The 20,364-nt window shown below is 35.1% G+C and overlaps 1 protein-coding gene across 5 annotated transcripts in view; it reads right to left on the bottom strand.

Moving 5' to 3' along the window:
• LOC115217338 (major egg antigen) overlaps positions 1-20,364 on the bottom strand; it is a 67,928-nt gene that overhangs the window by 9,107 nt on the left and 38,457 nt on the right. For 2 of the 5 annotated variants that reach the window (XM_036507570.1, XM_029786999.2), the window contains exon 2: positions 7,524-7,660. The exons of 2 other annotated variants lie outside the window; for them this stretch is intronic. In XM_036507570.1, the coding sequence (XP_036363463.1) occupies positions 7,524-7,553 (30 nt within the window). In that variant the 5' untranslated portion in view covers positions 7,554-7,660. Of the gene's footprint in view, positions 1-7,523; positions 7,661-20,103; positions 20,110-20,364 lie in introns of those variants that run through there. One more of the 5 variants, XM_036507569.1, reaches the window with a different exon arrangement.

The raw sequence follows: 20,364 nt of genomic DNA, 5'->3' as shown, positions 1-20,364 counted from the left end.
GACCTTTTCACCGAAAATTTCCGTAAGCAAACACCTACACCAATGCAACACACATAATTAAAAAAACTGTAGTAACAATCTTCCATGCGGGTTTTGAAACCGTAGCTCCAAATCACCATACGATAACACCATACAAACACCAGTTGCTGACGTCACCTAACTCTAGACCAATGAAGCTCTTTACCTCCGATCAAAATCGAACTGCAGCAAATACAACAAAATGACCCTTTAAGAGAATCAGGCAACTGGAACAGCTGATGACCGTTCCCCATAGGGAAGTCAACCAGGCAGAACGACAAACATGACCACCAGAAAAATAAGACGTCACCAGTACTTTAACGAATTAAAAATCAGATTCGTTCGCAGAAAAATTTATAAATACACCGGATTCCAAAAAACGCATTTTCAACTACAAATTTTCCTACACACACACACACACACACACACACACACACACACACACACACACACACCACACCAACCCATATATATATATATATATATACACACACACACACATACACACATATATATATAGGAAGAAATAAGTTAAAAAAGAACAATTCTAACTTTTTGAGAGGTCCAAAAAGAGAAGAGAAAATATGATTTCAAATTAAAATTCATCATATTCATAAAAACATTCAGCGCAAGTAATAAGAAAGAGAAAATAGTAGTTGAAAAATACTGTTATAGGTATAAATATACCATAAACAATTATATAAAAATGGAGAAAAAGATGTTGTATCAAAATTAAATTTAATACAAATTTAGATTCATTACATACGCGCGTTTCAAAGGACAATACAAATATGTAAGAAAAGAAATTAGGAATTATAATTAAATTTATGCATTGTCATTCTCATCAGTGTGAAGAATTTTTGGAAGGACATCAAAAAAGGTTTAATAAAATAAGGTAAATTAAAATAAGATACAATAAGGGAGAATACAAAAGAGATAATAGGAAAAATCGGGTATTTACAAGCAAGTTGTAAAAGGGAAAAATAACAGTAATAATAATAGTGAGAGAGACGAAAGGGAAAAAAGACAGACATATCAATGTGTATGCACGTCTATATGTGCAGTAAACTGTAACATAAAAATAAGAATAAAAATTTAACGGACATGTTTAAAAAGTTATAACAAGTCGAGACGAAGTATAATGTAAACAGGGCAACATGTGCATAATAGAATATAACGTAACAAGTGTAATATCAGAAAAAAGCATAGAGAGTTATACATATGCTTATTAATATTGAAAAACGATATATATATATATATATATATATATATATATATATATATATATATATATATATATATAACACGAGGCTAAAAGTGATAGGCAAGGTTATGTTTGAAAAGAATTACAATATTTAAGTAAAAATGTACATACAAGCAGAGAAAAACGAGAAAGAATTTAACAAGGAAAAAACTTCGATCACTGACAAGACCGGCCGGTGTGTCAAGAGAGCTACCTTACTCAAAAAATAGCCCGGGGTAGGAGAGACAATCAGAAAAAATAGGAACAATAACGATTATATGAAGGATAAAATTATTATAAATTTACAAGTGATAAAAAAACGTATACACTTAACACATAAGGATATGGTCATACACATATACATACATACACACATACACAACACACACGTATAGACACAAAAAAAAAACGTGTGTATATATGCGTATGTCTACTCTCATAAAATAACTATCTGTGTAACACGTGTAATGTAGGCACATCATGGGAAGCCAGATTAACTGCGGGCGATTTTCTCAGTCAGCATCCTCGCGAATGCCATCTAATAGAATGCATAGAACAGTTCCCCTTATAGAGAACTGTTCCACACAAACTGAAATCCCACAGGTAGTTGATTATTTATGAAGTATAATACCACAAGTCGAAGAATAGAGGTAACGGTATTAATGTTATTCTTTCATTACAATAGTTTCAACACGGGTTCAGATACATCAGGAATTTAAATGATTGTGTAATATTACAACATATATGTGATCCATGTTCATCCCGTCAGACGAAGGTAAAAGAAGTAATACTTCGGTCACATGTAATATGTTGTAATATAAAGTCAATTATATTCATGATTTGCTTGAACCGTGTATGGCCGAGAGGGTCCTATCGAAAGAATAAATTGAATATCACCACTTTCATTCTTGGACTTACTATATATATATATATATATATATATATATAATCTATATATACATAGATACATATGGTTACACACGCGCACTTACACGCACACACACACACATACACATATACATATATACATATATACCATACATACATACACACATACATACATACAAATTGTACATGCTTACTGATAGGTAGACATATTGATAAAACTACAGTGTCCAATATTCCAAACAGTCTGCTTGATTTAGTTATAAGCGTAACAGAGGTAGCTATAAAGATAATTTTTTACAGTTGTTTTAAAATGTATATCTGATTGATGATGAAAATATATGTATAATCTATAATCAACGGCGTCCAGTCGGTTCCTCATTTCCTCTTCAATATGTCGTTGTATAACAAACTTGAGAGGCGTTTACGACTGTCACACATATCCAGCAAATTCTGTTAATTTACGAACCGAATCCTAGTAACTAGTTCCCTTGATATAAATAACTATTTAAAATGAAATTTTAGCTTTGTCATACCCTGCCATTCTGTCTTCCAGAAATGGCCATTTAGAAAATGACAGGAAGGAGAATCCGGCTTCTTCCTCTTTCTTTCCCCACGAATTTGTGGTATATAAACGCAGGGTATTTATAGCTGTCTATACATACAGTGTTGGGTTGAAAATGTATGTATGGCTGTGTAGCAGGAGGATTGATTCACAACAACATGGTTTCGAGTTCGGCTCCTTTGATAAGTACCTTCTACTAAGGTCCCGAACTGATCAAAGTTTTGTAAGTGGATTTGGTAGACAGAAACCGAAAGAAGTTTATTGCATGTGAATGTATGTATGTATGTATGTATGTATGTATGTATGTATGTATGTATGTATGTAGGTAGGTAGGTATGTAGGTGTCTGAGTTAGCGTCTGTCTTCCACCAGACAACCAGTGTTGGTTGGCAATTGGAGTTGGTTTCTTTATACCTCTTAACTTAGCGGTTCGGCCAATGACAACGACTGAATAACAGCCAGAGTTTAAAAATAACAACTGGGGTGGATTTCTTTGGCTAAAATCCTTTAAGGTGACGCCAAAGCATGGCCACAGTTCAATGACTGAAATAAGTAAAAACATGAAAGATTAGAGTAGGACAGTGTAGCTTTGGAACAAAAAGCTGCTGGCACACAAGTTATAAATACATGTAAACGTACACGCATACACACACGCATACACACACACACACACACACACACACACACACACACACACACACACACACAACACACACACGCACACACACACACACATACATGTATTTATGAATGTGTGCATACATATGTATACGTATGTATACATATATACCAGATGCTATGCAGTGGAATTGAACCTGGAAACACATGAAGCGGGCTTCTTAACCACATAGCTATACATACATACATATATATATATATATATATACTATATATATATATATATATATATATATATATTAAAATATTATATATATACATATGTATATATCTATATCTACATTATATATATTATACATATGATTATATATATATATATATATATATATATATATATATATATATCTACACCACACACACACACTATATATATCTACAAGAGTATGTAAGTACAAGAGTAGGTAAAAGAGAGAGACAGAGCAGAAAAAAGCAAATGTCCCTTGTATTTGAAGACTATGGAAATATTTTGAAACTACATTTCATTTAATTTTTCTACAATTTAATTGTTTTTCTTACTTTACTCTAAGTTGAAAAAGTCGCAAAAACTGAAACCGGTACTAAAATGTTCTCCATGGTAAAGTTATTTTAGCATTTTCTACCTTGTCTTATTTTTCTTATATATACATACATACATACATACACACACGCACACCACACACACACACACACACACACACGCACACACACACACACACACACACACATATATATATATATATATAATATATATATATATATATGCAGACACGCACACATATGTGTGTATTATATGATATAACCTGTTATCGATAGTTCACAGTAACCACATGTTTCGTGTATATTAATACTAAACAATCATCAAAGGACAAATTTCTAACTACTACTAAAATAACCATCACATATGAGTATGTGAAGTTTCCCGTATCGCGTGCCGGATAAAAAGGTGTGGTAAGAAGTATAAAATCATTGTGGGTGGGAGGGTGAGGCTATTAAGTGTAGAAGGTTGGAAATAAGGAAGGTATAACACTTAAACAATTTTTGCGCAGGCGTGGCTGTGTGGTAAGAAGCTTACTTCCCAACCACATGGTGCCAGGTTCATTCTCACAGAGGCTATAGTAGAAGACACTTAGGGAAAGTGTCTTCTACTATAGCCTCGGGCCGACCAAAGCCCTGTGAATGAATTTGATAGACGTAAACTGAAAGAAGCCAGTCGTAAATATATATATACATACATGAGAGGTGCTGGTATCCAGAAGACCCAAGGAGGCAGGTAAAGCTATGTAAGTGCTATGGAAGGACCGTAGTTAAACTCTCAGTTTGATAATAATGCGAGTGAGGATTGTAATGCAAATCTTGTAAGAGCATGTATATGTTAAATAAAATGTGACAACAAAGCCAAAATTGTATGGAATTTTCAGGACATCTATAAGGAGAAAGTTAGTCTTACAGCTGTCTCCACGTCTCCACACTTTCCATTTGTAATGACAAAATGCGAACTCCTATCGGAATTTACATACCATAGACAAGAAGCATTTCTACCACTTCTACACACCACTTCCCTTGGATAATGGAACTGCAACTATAACATTCTACATATATTTTTATTTTTACTTTTATTCTCTTATTTCCCTTTATACTTCTTATTTCCATCCTTTTCCAAAATAACTCCTTATATTGAACTATACTATTTCCTTCTATTTAACCATCTTACATCATCTTTGATGAAGGGATATCCCTAATGTCCTAGAAACAGCTGTAAGACTAACTTTCTCCTTATAAATGTCCTGAAGATTCCACACACCCTTGGCTTTGTTGTCTCATTTTATATATGAGTACTAATTCTTTTAACCATGAGTATCACATACAAGTGAATAAATGCCTGTGTAATTGTAAAAATGAATTTATCTGTTTTTTAGAAAATCAGTGTTTACGGAAGATTATAGTGTATCAGTTGTAAGGTAATAACAGGTAAGTATTATTACGTAGATTCGTCTGCTACAATTTGGAAATCTAGATGTCACAATCATTTTCATTCATTTAAATAGAGAAGTAAAGGTAATTCTCAGTAAATGCGTTTGGGAGTAAAAAGATAAGAAATTTAGTATGATTTAAATTGGTCCATTATTGGTTACACACTATAGTACAATTCTGGTAATTCTACCTTAAGGAAATGTATTATATAATTACTTCTAAATTAATATTATTAAATCATAAAGGTAATTTTACATTGAAATATTCTCACAAATATAGAATAGTATTTAGATATTCCAATTCTAAATAACTCATTAATTATAATTGCTTTTTATATGATATAATATGCATAATTTTTCTAGAAATGTTTAGCATATTTAATTGGTAGATAACTCATTGTCGTGACGTAAAACATCTGTGTCTCATTGTCGTAACATAAAATTCATGTTTATTTCTTATTCTTTTGTTATCCACTGACGTCATCGAATGTTAAATACTAAACTAGCTTATCTTAGAACTAGCAGTATCGCCCGGCGTTGCTCGGGTTTGTTTGACCCTTTAGAATTGGAATTTTTGAAAAGTAAAAATTTTGCATTATGTAGCTTGTTATTCTCTTTAAGTGAACATTTTTCTGGTTGAAATACACCGAAAAATGGCGACGCAGTCAAAAAATTGTAAAAAATAGGGATTTTCATAGAAAAGAAGCATCTTTTTGATGTAAATACTTTTTGGTGTTAACATGGTTCGATTTGAATTTTTTTCTTCTACGGAAAGAAGAGAAAGCCTTCTATCATACTCTCAATTTTGGTCAACTTGCGCCGCAGGGTCTCGGAGGAGATAGTGTTAGTTGAAGGCTATCAAACCTACCATACACAGACAACTTCAGCGTTATATATATAGAGATATTATAGTTCTTCTTAACGTTCTTTCTTCATGCCTTTGTGTACTGAAGATGTTTTCTTAGTCCACTTTGAATTGAACCAATTTCGCATTGCTTTGATAACGTGTGTTAACATATATTTTCAGTCCCATTAATTTGACTGATATTTTCGGTATCTAAAAGTGTTGATACAACAGAAACGACCGTCGGTATTGTATGGTTTAATCACTAATTAGAGATGGGATTTTCTCCATTCTTATTCTTGTCATACACTCCGAATTTCTTAAAATTCTTCTAAACGATATTTGGATTTACATGAGGAATTACCTTGGATGTTTATTCTACTTGCATTTATTGGTGTCTGATTGATCCATATAGATAACCAAATTCGTTTATCACTGAGGGCTTTATAGATATTTGCATGGATTTTTAATCCGTTTTACTTCTTATTATATATGTATATATGTATATACATATGCATATATATACACATATATACATACATATGTATATTCATATAGATATGTCTATCTATCTATATTTATGCATATACATATATTTATATATATGTGTATATATATATTTATATATATATGTACATACATATATATACATATATAATATATATGTTGTATATATATATATATGTATGTATGTATGTATGTATATATATATATATATATATATATATACACGCACACACACACATATATTATATATATGTATGTATATAAACGCCGCACATATGTATGAGTGTGGACATATATATATATATATATGCATATATATGCATATATATATCTATATATATATACATATATGTGTATATACATATGTATATATACATATATATATATGTATATATATAAATATATATAGATATATAAATATACATATGCATATATATATGTGTATATATGTATGTATATATATATGTGTGAATATATATATGTGTATATATGTATGTATACACACACACACACACACACGCGCACATACATATATACACAATGAAAAGAGTTACAGTGATTGAAAAAAAAAGAATAGCGCATGCTTCGAAGTAGATACTCAGAGCAAGTAACTTTAAGGCATAGCTTTGTGTTTGCCTAGCAAGGCAAGAGCAAATAAAGAAAAAAAGAAGACTGGCTCGTTTAGTTCATAAGTTAACGAATACAACTGAGCAACAACAATAACAACGAACAGCGAAAGAAACTGTGCTATTTAATATTAATTATAAACAAGTATTAGGTCGTGTGGGTGGAAAACAGTGGCATAACACGGCACACGTAAGAAATGGCGCTTTACCGTAATATGCTTGTACGTCGGACCGGACATTGCTGTGGCTAAATATAATTGCCGTTTAGTTGTAGAAAAGACAAGTAGAAGAAGAGGAAGTAGAGTAGGAGGAAAGCACCACTCTCTCAAAGTTTTCGATGGGTCAGCTAGAAAAGATAACGAAATATAAAAGAAGAATGGATCTGGCTCTTGTTTTCATATATGTATATAAATATATGTAAATATACGTGTGTGTGTGTGTGTGTGTGCCCGTGTCTATAGATATTTATGAATGTAGATATATATCTAAATGTGTGTATGCGCGCGTATATGTATATGTATCTATATGCAAGTATGTTTGCACGCATATATGTTTGCTTCAAGGTATGTTATTCCAAAAATGAATTATTTCACGTTCTCTCGTGTATAGACTTCTCATAACGTCAACAGTGTAATATGTATATGTACCCCTATATATATATATATATATATATATATATATATATATATATATATATATATATATATATATATATATATATATATATATATATATATATATAACAATAATAAATCTCTGGGCGAGATATAAACAGTAACTGCTCTATAACATAAGAGGAAGCAGCCATCTGAATGTGGCTAGGGTCAGGGCGGAGTGGTGGGGGTGTTACTGATGCATTTAGCCCCAGGCGAACATCGACGTCACCAGAAGAGCTGACCATCTCGGTTGGCTGGCAAGGACACCGAGATGGTGTCAGCTCTTCTGGTGACGTCGATGTTCGCCTGGGGCTAAATGCATCAGTAACACCCCCACCACCCCGCCCTGACCCTAGCCACATTCAGATGGCTGATCCCTCTTAGTTATATATATATATATATATATATATAATATATATATATATTGTGTGTGTGTGTGTGTGTGTGTGTGTGTGTGTGTGTGTGTGGTGTTGTGTGTGTGTGGTGTGTGTATTTATTCCTAGATATGATTGTATTTATGTGTGTATGTAGCTTACTTGCTCGTGTATAATACGAGAAGCTTAATACTGTATAGAACATCGAGGTGAAAAGTAGTGTGATTGGAAAAGTAAAGAGTATACTCTTATATAATTAAACGCAAGATGTGACCTGTCGGTTCTGCTGTTGGAGGAAAAGTAAAACAAACAGAGTGAGAGTGAGTGACAGTCAGAGACACTAAATGTGGGTGAACTGTTGTGAGAAGTTTTACTCTAAAATCGCTGTACACATTTTTATCGTAAATAATATTTACAACAATTTCACACACACACACATACTCACACATGCATGCACTCACACATATACACACACATTCACGCACACACGTAACACACACACATAATACATATATACATATATATATATATATATATATATATATATATATATATATACACGCACAAATATATATAATTATGCATATACGGGTATAGGACGTCACCAACGGTGCAAATAACATGAAATACATAAACAACGCGGCGCATCCATCCATACATACATATATACATACATACACACACACACACACACACACACACACACACACACACACACACATACACACACACACTTTCATTTTGCAAGATTCTTGGTGTGAATTCGTGTGTTGAAACATATATAGTTGTATTTGGGGAGTTCATTGGCCAAACTGGCAACATGACCGTCCCCCAATACAATATATATATATATATATATATATATATATATATATAATTCTTTTGGGGTTGGAGAAGAACATATAAATGCATGTCTTTTCTGAAAATCTGAGGCGTCACGCTTCTCTGAGAAACCATGTAGACTACTGATTATGCTAGCAAGTTATTAAGCCTGTATATATTTAGATTTACTTTTTTTTCTGGAAAAGCATGTTGTGTCTAATTCGTGTTAATTGGGCTTCGTACTGACTGCTGAAACGAAAATGTATTTTCATTCATCCATAAGCTAATAACCACTTATCCATCCACCCTTTCCACCCACTCATCTGAACGCTACACCCAGAAGTAGGAGATAACGAGTAAAGAGAAGACAAAACATTTTCATCTTTGACTTAGTACTTTTAAAGTTCAGACTGTATATTCGTACATTACGGATATTTAGGGACAGTAAAACTACATCAAAACGACTGTGAGCGAAACTATTTCACGCAAAGCTACCTCTTTCAAGAAAGACTGCAATAACCCGATTAATTAGCCAATCAAGTACATTACGGCTTTTTAGTTACTAACAGTCAGAAGTTAGTTTTAATGATTTAGAGAACTTTGATAATTTTCAGGGCCTCCGTCATTGGTAAAAAGAAAGAAGTGAGCTAGAGCCAAATCAGAGACTTGGTTAAAATGCTTGCAAAAGAACGAACTCCTCTAATAGCATCTATGGCCCATATGGAGAGGTTAAACCGAACAAGAATGCAGTCTCTTGGACGGATTTCTACGCAGTTTCCGTCTACCGAAATCCACTCACAATGCTTTTGACGATCCACGACCACGGAAGAAGACACTTTCTCAAGGTGCTGTACAGTGGAGTAGAAGGTGAAATATAGCGCATTTCATATCTTTACAACCTTGATCGAGTGTTTCTTAATTATACGACCATACCTGAACTTATGAGAAGAATCTCAACGTTGATGTTGCTCTTCACAACCAAGTCAGCGCTGATGGAGTAGGCCTACGATGAAAAGTGTTCAACCATTGATCATCCCCTTTTTATTTATCTAGAACTGTATCCAATGCATCCTTCTTTTTTATTTGCTGAGAGTGCATGATTTGAGGACATTTGATCATTATTTCTAGCATCTTTAGAGATTCTATAGTGCTTTATCCGTTAGCTCGTAACGTGGAAGGAGAAAGTAGATATAAAATACAATTATAAACAATTATATATCATACATATTAGTAATTACCTCTTTCATATTGAAATATATCTAAATATTGATTTCCAACGTTTGTAGTAGGTTACATATCTTTGAGAAATATCATTCTCTATTTTAGTGGTTTTTATTTTATAGACCAAGGGAAAGTGAAAAGAAATTATTGAAAGTGAAGGTACGTAACTGAGGGGAAAAGGAAAATAGGAAAAAAAGAAAAGTAGAAGTAAAAAGAAATGAAGGAAGTAAAGTTATAGGAAAACAGGAGAAGAGATGGAAATTGATGGTATAAAGGAGAGGGTGCAAGAAGAAGAGGAAGAATAGAAGGAAGACTTCAAGAAAGACGAAGATGAGGAAGAAAACAGAGGAGGAAGAGGTGTATGAGGAAAAAAGAAGCCATCACTTCGTTCTGCATGAGGATGTTTATGTCTCTTTGGTGTAGACATGAGCTTCACAGCTTGCAATATTACTCTCTGAAATCTTGACTTCGAACGCAAACATAATAGGAACAGCTCTAGAGGGTTAAATTATTGGTCTGACGGAAATATTAGTTCGGAATTAAGATTCAGTAGAGTAAAGAAACAAATTGCAATAGTAGAATCTTCGGAATAAGCCAGTTTCCATAACAGTAAAAGGGGAAAAAAGGGAAAATAAACAAACGTCCACTGAAGATATATCTTTTATCTTTTACTTTTTTCAGTCATTACACTGCAGCTATGCAGGGGACCGCCATTACTTATATTTTTAGTTGATTGACCCCAGTACTTACATTTTTAAAGCGTGATACTTATTCTATCGGTCTCTTTTGCCAAACCGCTAAATAATGGGAACGTAAACACACCAACCCCGGTTGCTAAGTAGTGGTATGGGGAACAAACAGACACAGACAATTTGTCCGGCCCGCCGACGTATGCTGAAAAAATAAACATGCTTTTATACTGCTTCTTATACTTCTTAGATTATGCATGTCGTATGTATACCGAGTCAGTCACGTCACGCGCTATGTATTTCACGCGCCATGATAATTACTACAGTACATCACGTGTGTCTCGGGCTAGTCAGTTATTAGTGATTACAATTAAAACGAGAATATCTGTTTTTGTTTTTTCTTCAACTATCGTTATGGCTACAAAGAAGAGAAAGGTTGATGATGAATATCGCATTTTCAATAAAGAATGGGGGAGAAAAGTACTTCTTTGTGGAAACAAACGACCAGAAAGCTAGTTGCCTGATATGCAACGAAAGTGTTGTTGTTATGAAAGAGTACAATATTCGTCGTCACTACGAAGCAAAACATCATCTCAACACATTCTAAATATTCTGAAAAATTGCGGTCCGAGAAATTTGAATCTACGAAACGTAGTTTGGAATCTCAAAGGAATTTATTTACAAAAAAGTTTGTTGAAAATGAATCTATCACTCGTGTAAGTTGCAAAGTAGTGAATAAGTTGGCAGAGCGATGAAAACCATTTACTGACGTAAACTTTATAAAAAAGTGCATGATGGAAGCAGCAAATGACTTGTGCCGTGAAAAAGCTAACATGTTTGGCTGTATCAGCCTTTCAGCAAGTTCACTTGTGCGGACAATAGAAGAAATTGGAGAGAATATACCGTTATAGGTACGTGAGAAAGCTAAGAAATTTTTGTGGTATTCTCTTGCAATGGATCTCTCTAATACAGACTTATTACAGCTTTTCGGGGAAAGCTATCATTGTTTGAAGCACAACTTGAAGGAGGAAACTACTTTTATTTTCAATGTTTTCAAGGGTTTTGCACAGAAAATCTGGAACATGTTAACCTCGAGTTTTAGAAAAAAATTATTCGGGTCTTAAATAAGCATTTTTCTCAAAGATTTTCAGAGCTTGACAGAATTGAGAATGAAATTCTTTTGTTTGAGAATCCCTTTGGCTGTTATCTTGCTGATAACATGCTGATAACATGCCGACTGAACTACAGCTGGAGCTTATTGACATGCAAGCTAATACCTTGTTGATAGAGAAGCACAGAGAAGGAAAACTCATTGAATTTTATCGCTGCTTACCTGCTGATGAGTTTTCAAAATTGAAAAAAAAATTGCCTCAGATATGGCATCAGTGTTTGGAACAACTTATGTCTGTGAGCAAACTTTTTCAAAACTGAAGTGTGTGAAGTCAATACATCGAACAAGGCTCACTGAGGAACGATTTGAAAGTAATTCTTATAGTTGGCTGCAGCTATCATAAAGCAAATGTTGATGATATTTTGGAAGCAAAACGCCAGTTTCACAAATCTCATTAACTTTTGTGCTGCTTACTTTTTATGCAATTCAGCTATGTGCGCACTTATTCTAAAAATCCTAACTTGGCAATATTTTGGTATTATTAAAATATGTTTATTATTTTTATTATTTTGTGTATTTTATGTATTGATAAATAAATAGGATGACTGTCTTTATTATTTGCGTACATTCAGTGTATTCTATATTGTACTGAATTGAACAAAATATTTATTCGGCCCGCGCTTGGCATTCTTTTAGCTATATCTGGCTCACTATCAAAAAAGTTTGGTGACCCCTGAATTAAATAACAAAAAATCGAGAGATGAATGACAGTCGTATCTCATTAGTCACACTGCACCGTTTCCTCTGAGTCTTCGACATAGAAACTTAACTGTTATCGTAGCTCAATCGGCCAAACCATATATAGACGCGACTAATTTACATAAGGTTCTCAAGCATACTCTCAGCTAGGAGGACTATAACATACGCACGTCGTCATTTCAGTCTTGTAACGTTTTAGAAGACAGATGTTGTTCAGAGTAGATTTTGTTCCAAGCAACACACACTGATTCCACTTATAATAAGCCATCTGGCAAACACAAAACATAATTGAAGAGATATAAAAAACACATACACACACACTACAAATACAACCGCAGCAAATATCTTAAATATTAACCACCCAAGCTACATGTTAGTATGTGTTAATTGAAACATACGATACGAATTAAGCGTATTGTGGGATTAATCTGCACAATTTGAGAGAGAGAAAGCTTGATGCCGCTGTCTGACGGAACTAAGAAAACTGTAGAAAGGAGCGAATACATGTTATAAATCATTCTGCGCATCGACATTGTGGCTGATAATTTCAACTGATTTAGGAAAATATAACTGAATTATATATGCGAGTGATTGTATGTATGTATGTATGTATGTATGTATGTATGTATGTATGTATGTATGTATGTATATATATATATACATATATACACATATTATATGTGTGTGTGTTTGTGTGTGTGTGTGTGTGTGGAGCGCAATGGCCCAGTGGTTAGGTCAGCGGACTCGCTGTTTCGATTCCCAGATCAGGCACTGTGAGTGTTTATTCAGCGAAACCACTTAAATCTCCACGAGGATCCGGCAGGGGTTGGTGGCGAACCCAGCTATATTCTTTCACCACTACTTTCTCTCACTCTTTCTTCCTGTTTCTGCTGTACCTGTATTTCAAAGGGCCAGCCTTGTCACACTCTGTGCCACGCTGAAACTCCCCGAGAACTACATTAAGAGTACACGTGGACCCTCGTCGTCGCAGCCGACGGAGTGCCACGACGGGATACATTGGCTGCTATTTTTAGCATGTCGAGCAACCAGGTAGAGGCTCTTTCCTTGGTTTGATTGCGTGATGAGATTTCTTTTACACATATATGTATAATATGCATATATATCATTGGCAGAAGTTAGAGAGTAAGTCAAAAGCTGAGAGTTTCGTGTATTGGCACTTATCAAACACGAATTTGTCCATTGTCACTCTGTAACTTGTGAGGAAATAATTTCTAAAATACAAAATTTTGTCAAAAACGTTAAGACACAGTTGTATGTGACACATTGTACCAGTATCGGAAGTTTCAAAGTGTTCCGTTAAAAAAAAAAATTAAATAATCTGTACGTCAAATTGAATAGATCCAAAATGGATAAAAGGAAAAGTCGAACTCGGCGGAATTTGAATTCAAATATTTAAACACAGGTGAAATACCGCTAAGAATTTCACCCGGCGTGGTAACGTTTCTGGCAGCACGCCGCTTCATGACGGAAACTTTCATGTTAGCAATATATTCTTTATTCTTATTGCTAAGTGTTACTTCCTTACTCTCTTACTTACTGACACGAAATTTCGTGGCATTTCACCCCATAACTTTTCTTCTACTAACTTTTGTTCAATACGACTAACGACTCTGAATTCCTCATATCTTTTTCTATCATTTAAGCCTAAGAAAAGTATACTTTTATTTTAAAATTAAAAAGTTTATGTTAATTGAAGGTGAATAGGTGCCTTACTGCTCCACTTGAGGTTGCAGATATTTTGACGTAACTTTTCTTCTACTGAACCAAATCTCAAACTATTTATGCCAAAGTGTAGCTGAGGAGATGTCCTCTTTAAAACTATTAACACTTTGCAATTTGGTTGAGAATTGAATTAGTGGTGAAGCTTGGAAACTGCTGCGATTGACGAAATGGTGGACTTAAGAATATAGTAATAATATTCACCCACACACACACATACACACACACATACATTCGACTAAAATTCTTCAAAGCCGTGCCCCAGCATGGCCGCACTCTAATGACTGAAACAAAGAAAGGAACGAGAGAGAGAGAGAAAGAGAGGGAGAGATACACGGTGAGAGATCGAGAGAGACTCATATGCGCAATTTATATTATACATTTATACATTCATAGAATGGCAAATTTCCAACTGAAACATGTCAGTATATGAATAAATGGATAAAAGAACGCGTTTGTAATTTTCGTTGAAGAGAAATCGTTTGGCTCAACGTAGTACAATATAAAAAAATATAAATAATATAAAGGCGATTTGTTGGGCGTAGGAGATATTCTGTGTCAGCCTAACACAACACCTCCGCTTTTCACATTTTAAGAATTCTTTACACCCAGACGCTTGGCTCACTGGAAGAGCACCAGTTTAGGAATCTTGTGGTCTGTGTTGTAAGATTGTCTATCTGTCTCTTCTCTCTGTCTCTCCCTCTCCTTCACTCTCTTTCGCTCGCTCACTTTCTTCTTTAATTGCTCACCAATTAAATTCAGTTGAAAATTGAACATGTGGGTACAGTTTACCACCTGACGAAGTAAAACATCTATTAGGCTGGAATGTTGAACAAACAATATTAACGTTTTGTATGATGTATTGGTAGATTTATATTCGTATATTTGTATGTATGCTAGTACGTACGTATGTATGTATGTATCTATCTATCTACTTACCTCTCTCTCCCTCTCCATCTCTCTCTCTCTCTCTCACACACACAAATTTACAATAATTAAACTCTGTTTTTGAATTGAGTACCGTTATCTAAACTATAGACTTCAACTGATTTATCAACATTGGATCCTTCCTTGAATATCACTTGATCGAGCTCTCTGTCATATATTTGAATCATATAGCGGTGAATTACCGTGATTACAACAGTCCTGTATAATTTGATCTTCGTTTGTATTTTATTGTTCAATTCTTTGAAAATACTCGCTTAGATCTACAGTTGTGTCCGAGTAACGTTGCGGAATGACCAGAACAGCTCAATATGTGGGAGAACTACTATGTAAAAAGCCTTCCCGTTTCTTACCTTCCTACAGAAGAACTACGCCCAATATAAAGAAACCAAACTGATCTATATTGTATTTTGATAGATATACATTGATCTCTCTCTTTCTCTCTCTAGAGGGAAGGTTCAAATAATTGAGTCACCTCGGCCCTCTATTCATGTCTGTCCTTTACTAGTTGACACAGTTCTGAAAAACTTCTGCCACTAGCTGTTTTGATAACACTAAATCTGGTTTTATGTCTTCCTCTTGTTCTTTTGTCATATGCCGCACCTGTTAACAGAAATTTGTCAATGTCTTGTCTTCTAGTTATATAACTGGTGATGGTCATTCTCTCTTTATGATAGTATCTAACCGTCTTTTCTGGCACCTTATCTTGCGAAGAACCCGCTCATTAGTTCTTTTATCCGTTCAGCTAGTTCTGAGAATGCGTCTAAAACACCATTGTTTAAATGCTTCTATTTTCCATTTTCAATTTTCTTTATATTCCAGTTTTCAGTTTCATAGGTGACTATCAATGAATTGAGAAATTATTAAAATTTTTGTTCAGTGATATAATAGCATTCTTGGCTAATCCGAGTCTTCGCATGGGTGTCATTGTAGTCATTGGTAATAAGAGTGCCAACGTACACAAATTCTTTTACGTTTTCGATATTTTCATTATTCATTTTTATGTAATCTTGTTCATTGTTTGTTATTTTCATTACTTATTGTTACGTTTTTTTTAAAATTTGGATGAAGCCTAACTTTGAATTTTTTAATCTATTAACTAAATCTTACAGTTCTCGCATGCTGCCAGTTCCGAGGATTACATTGTCTGCATACCTCAGATTTGTGTGATCTTGCCATTAATTTTGATGCTTCCAGTAAAACCATACAGCGCGTCTCTCATTATTGCCTCGAAATACATATTAAAGAGGTGCAGAGGAAGGATGCAACACTGGTGGACACCTTGTTCAATTTCAAACCAGTTTGTTAGTCCATGGGTTGCTTGAACTGCTGTTCTTTGTTTGGGTTATAAGTTTCTCTTCTCATATAGTAGACTTTATATGATCTACTATATGAGAAGAGAGTCACGTTTTGATCACATTGATCCATAGGACTTCATATGAGACGTTATCGACTACTTTTGTGTAATCAAGGAGACATAATAGGATGTTTCTATTATATTCGTGATTCTTTTCAGTCACCATTTTAAGGTTCAGTATCTGGATTATGGTTCTTCTTCCGGGTCTAAAATCTGCCTGTTCTTCACTAATTTCTTCTAGCTTATTTGGTTCTGCTTGAGATAATTTTGAGTTGAATTTTGTTCCATTGGCTTATCAGTGCAATAATTATATCGTTTTGGGGGGATGGATACGAATATTGACCTAACCCAGTCTTCTGGCTGGCTTTAATTATCCAAACTGGGCTGTATATTTTGTGAAATAAAGTGTCTTGTTCAAGAACACAATACAGAGGAGTCCGGTCCGGGAATCGAACTCACTACCTCATGAAGAGGTTTTTATTGTCAATTATTGTTATATATTTTGTTGAGAAACTAATGAAAACTTCGCTGAGGTGGTGGTTCCTTTGTTTCTCCATCCTTTGACGCCAAAAATTAGAAAAAATATTTTGGAAAAGCATTAATTTGAAATATGGAATCGTCTGTCACAATCAGCTTATAGGAGGAGTGAGGAGTGATTTCGTGAGGAGAGTAGAACTTGCCTCTAAATATTCCCCCTTAATTCTGTCTATAAACGGGGACTCCCTTTCTGAGAGTCCAAAATTTTTAAAAGTTATACTATCACTACCATCGCCTCAGCATCAAACAGTAACAACAATAATCATAGTAACAACATGCCAAACGGAAAGAAAAACAGCAAACTGTCAAACACAGCACCACTACCGTAGTTAGTCTCAGTGGCGGCAATAACAGCAACAGCAACAAGAAAAACAACACTGAGATACCACCACCACCACCACTGCCACCACCACTGCCACCGCCAGTACAGTTAGTGGTGACAGTAGCAATAACAACAATTGTAATGACAAGTCAAGTAAAACAGTTTATGATAATAATGTAAGTACCATCATCGCCGCCACCACCGCTACCGTCACTGCTACCACTTGTCAGGAACAACCTCTTTAATTCTTTAACTTGTTTCAGTCATGTGACTGTGGCCATGCTGGAACACCGCCTTTAGTCGAGCAAATCGATCCCAGGACCTATTCTTTGTAAGCCTAGTACTTATTCTATCGGTCTCTTTTGCCGAACCGCTAAGTTACGGGGACGTAAACAAACCAGCATCGGTTGTGAAGTGATGTTGCGGGGACAAACACAGACATACAAACATACACACACATACATTTATATATATACATATATACGACGGGCTTCTTTCAGTTTCCGTCAACCAAATCCACTCACAAGGCTTTGGTCGGCCCGAGGCTATAGTAGAAGTCACTTTCTCAAGGTGCCACGCAGTGGGGCTGAACCAGGAACCATGTGGTTCGTAAGCAAGCTACTTACCACACTGCCACTCCTATATTTTCATCATCACTACTAGCTTAACTGCCAGCAAAAATAAAGGCATTTCCAACTGAAAGCCTGGGTCTTTCATAAACGCAAATCGATCTACCAGACGAAAGTATAACACAAGCAGGAACACTTGTGGGAAAAAGGTCTAGGCGAGAAGTGTCCTTGTATGAGTTTGAATCAGTTCTGTAAGAAATCAACAGTAAAATGATTATATGTAAATGCATTGGCATGCAGACTAGGTGAGGGGAGCGAGCGAATTGAGCGAAAAACGGAAAGATGCCTGAGGTCAGTTTGGTGCCTCCAAATCTACAAAACGAGGGACAAAATGTTCGGCTCAGTTTCCGAGTGAAGCAACAAAACGATAAAAAGCACTCCATAACCACCCTAATCGTGAAGAGTTTGGTCTCATACTGCATTACCAAGATCGGTGAGTGACTAGATTAAGAATAATCGATACCCTACCAAAAAATCAATATCTGCTGGGCATCGAGTCCAAAACAGCCATCTTCGAAGTTCACAAGCTGTGCGAGGAAAATTGGTCTGGGATAGAAATGGACCTTCTGATTCAAACCGAACGTAAGAACTAGGAAATCATCCATGACTTAATTAGTTTATCAAATGGCATACAACTGTACATGGTGGAGAGAGTGGAAGACCTAAGTGCCAAGTTTGTAGAGACAGCAACCATCTAAGGATATTCTGTCCAAGACTACTTGGAAGAAAAGCACTGTTGCCGACACTCAACATGCAAAAACAACATTAACAAGGCTAGCTGCAACAGCAACTACAACAACAGAAGCAGTAGTAGATATCTCAACAGAGATGTTAGCGGCAGCAATAATAAAAACAACTGTAAGAACAACAACGGCAATAAAAACGACAGTAGGAACAGCAGCAGCAACTTCATTATCACCAGCAAAAACATCAGCAGAAGCAACAGTAGCTACCAGAACACCAGTAACAGAAATCTGCAGCGACAACAGTAACAATCACAACACAAGTAACATCAACAAGCGTTTCACAAAAATAAAAACAAAAGAAATAATAAATAGATAAAATTAGATATAAAAGAACAAATAATCAAGACCCGTAAAAGTATACCTTCCCCATATACGACCGCTGTGACATGTTGCGTAACGAGGGGGAAATAAAGCAGTCAAGAGAAGAAAATGAAGAAGGTAAAAAAATACCCAGCCAACACAGATGGCCGGGGTGTTCGAGAGGAAGCAGAGTTTCCACAAACCGGTCACACACCCATTCCACCTCCATCAACACTGACACACTCGACACTACAACAAACAGCAAAATCAACAAGAAGCTCACAACAATATGTTTTAGAGAAAATATCACAAACTTCACAGCCGTAAACAAAATAGCAACGGAACGGATAATTTAAACCAACAGACAGACAGACAAACCCTTCACAAAACGTTGTTACAATATACCATCCTGTATATTCATTATAGAAACTACTTAAGCGATCACAAAACAAAATTGCCCAAAGACTTAGGGGCTTTCTGAGATACAGTAAACAAAAGACTATGCAAAGACTTGAATGGGGAAGCAACGATAAGCTGGAGGACCGGATGACTTGTTCTTCGGCTAGAATAAAGTAAGTAACCTTTTTCACTTTCACCTTTCTGACCAACATAACTTTACTCAGAGCTTTTTGCATCATTTTTTTCCCAGAACTTTTCTGCCTAAGCTAAAAACATTTATTTGGCGAGCTGCCAGAAACGTTAAAAGTCGAAAAATGCTTTGCGGCATTCGTTCAAGCATTTACGTTCTAAGTTCAAATGACATCGAGGTCGACTTTACCATTTATTTTTTTCAGAATCGATAAAAGAAGTATCAGTTGAGCAGTGGAGGTCAATATAATCGA

Source organism: Octopus sinensis, linkage group LG11 (assembly GCF_006345805.1).
Source record: "Octopus sinensis linkage group LG11, ASM634580v1, whole genome shotgun sequence".
NCBI classification, from domain to species: Eukaryota; Metazoa; Mollusca; class Cephalopoda; order Octopoda; family Octopodidae; genus Octopus; species Octopus sinensis.
This window is presented reverse-complemented; position numbering and strand designations above follow the sequence as displayed.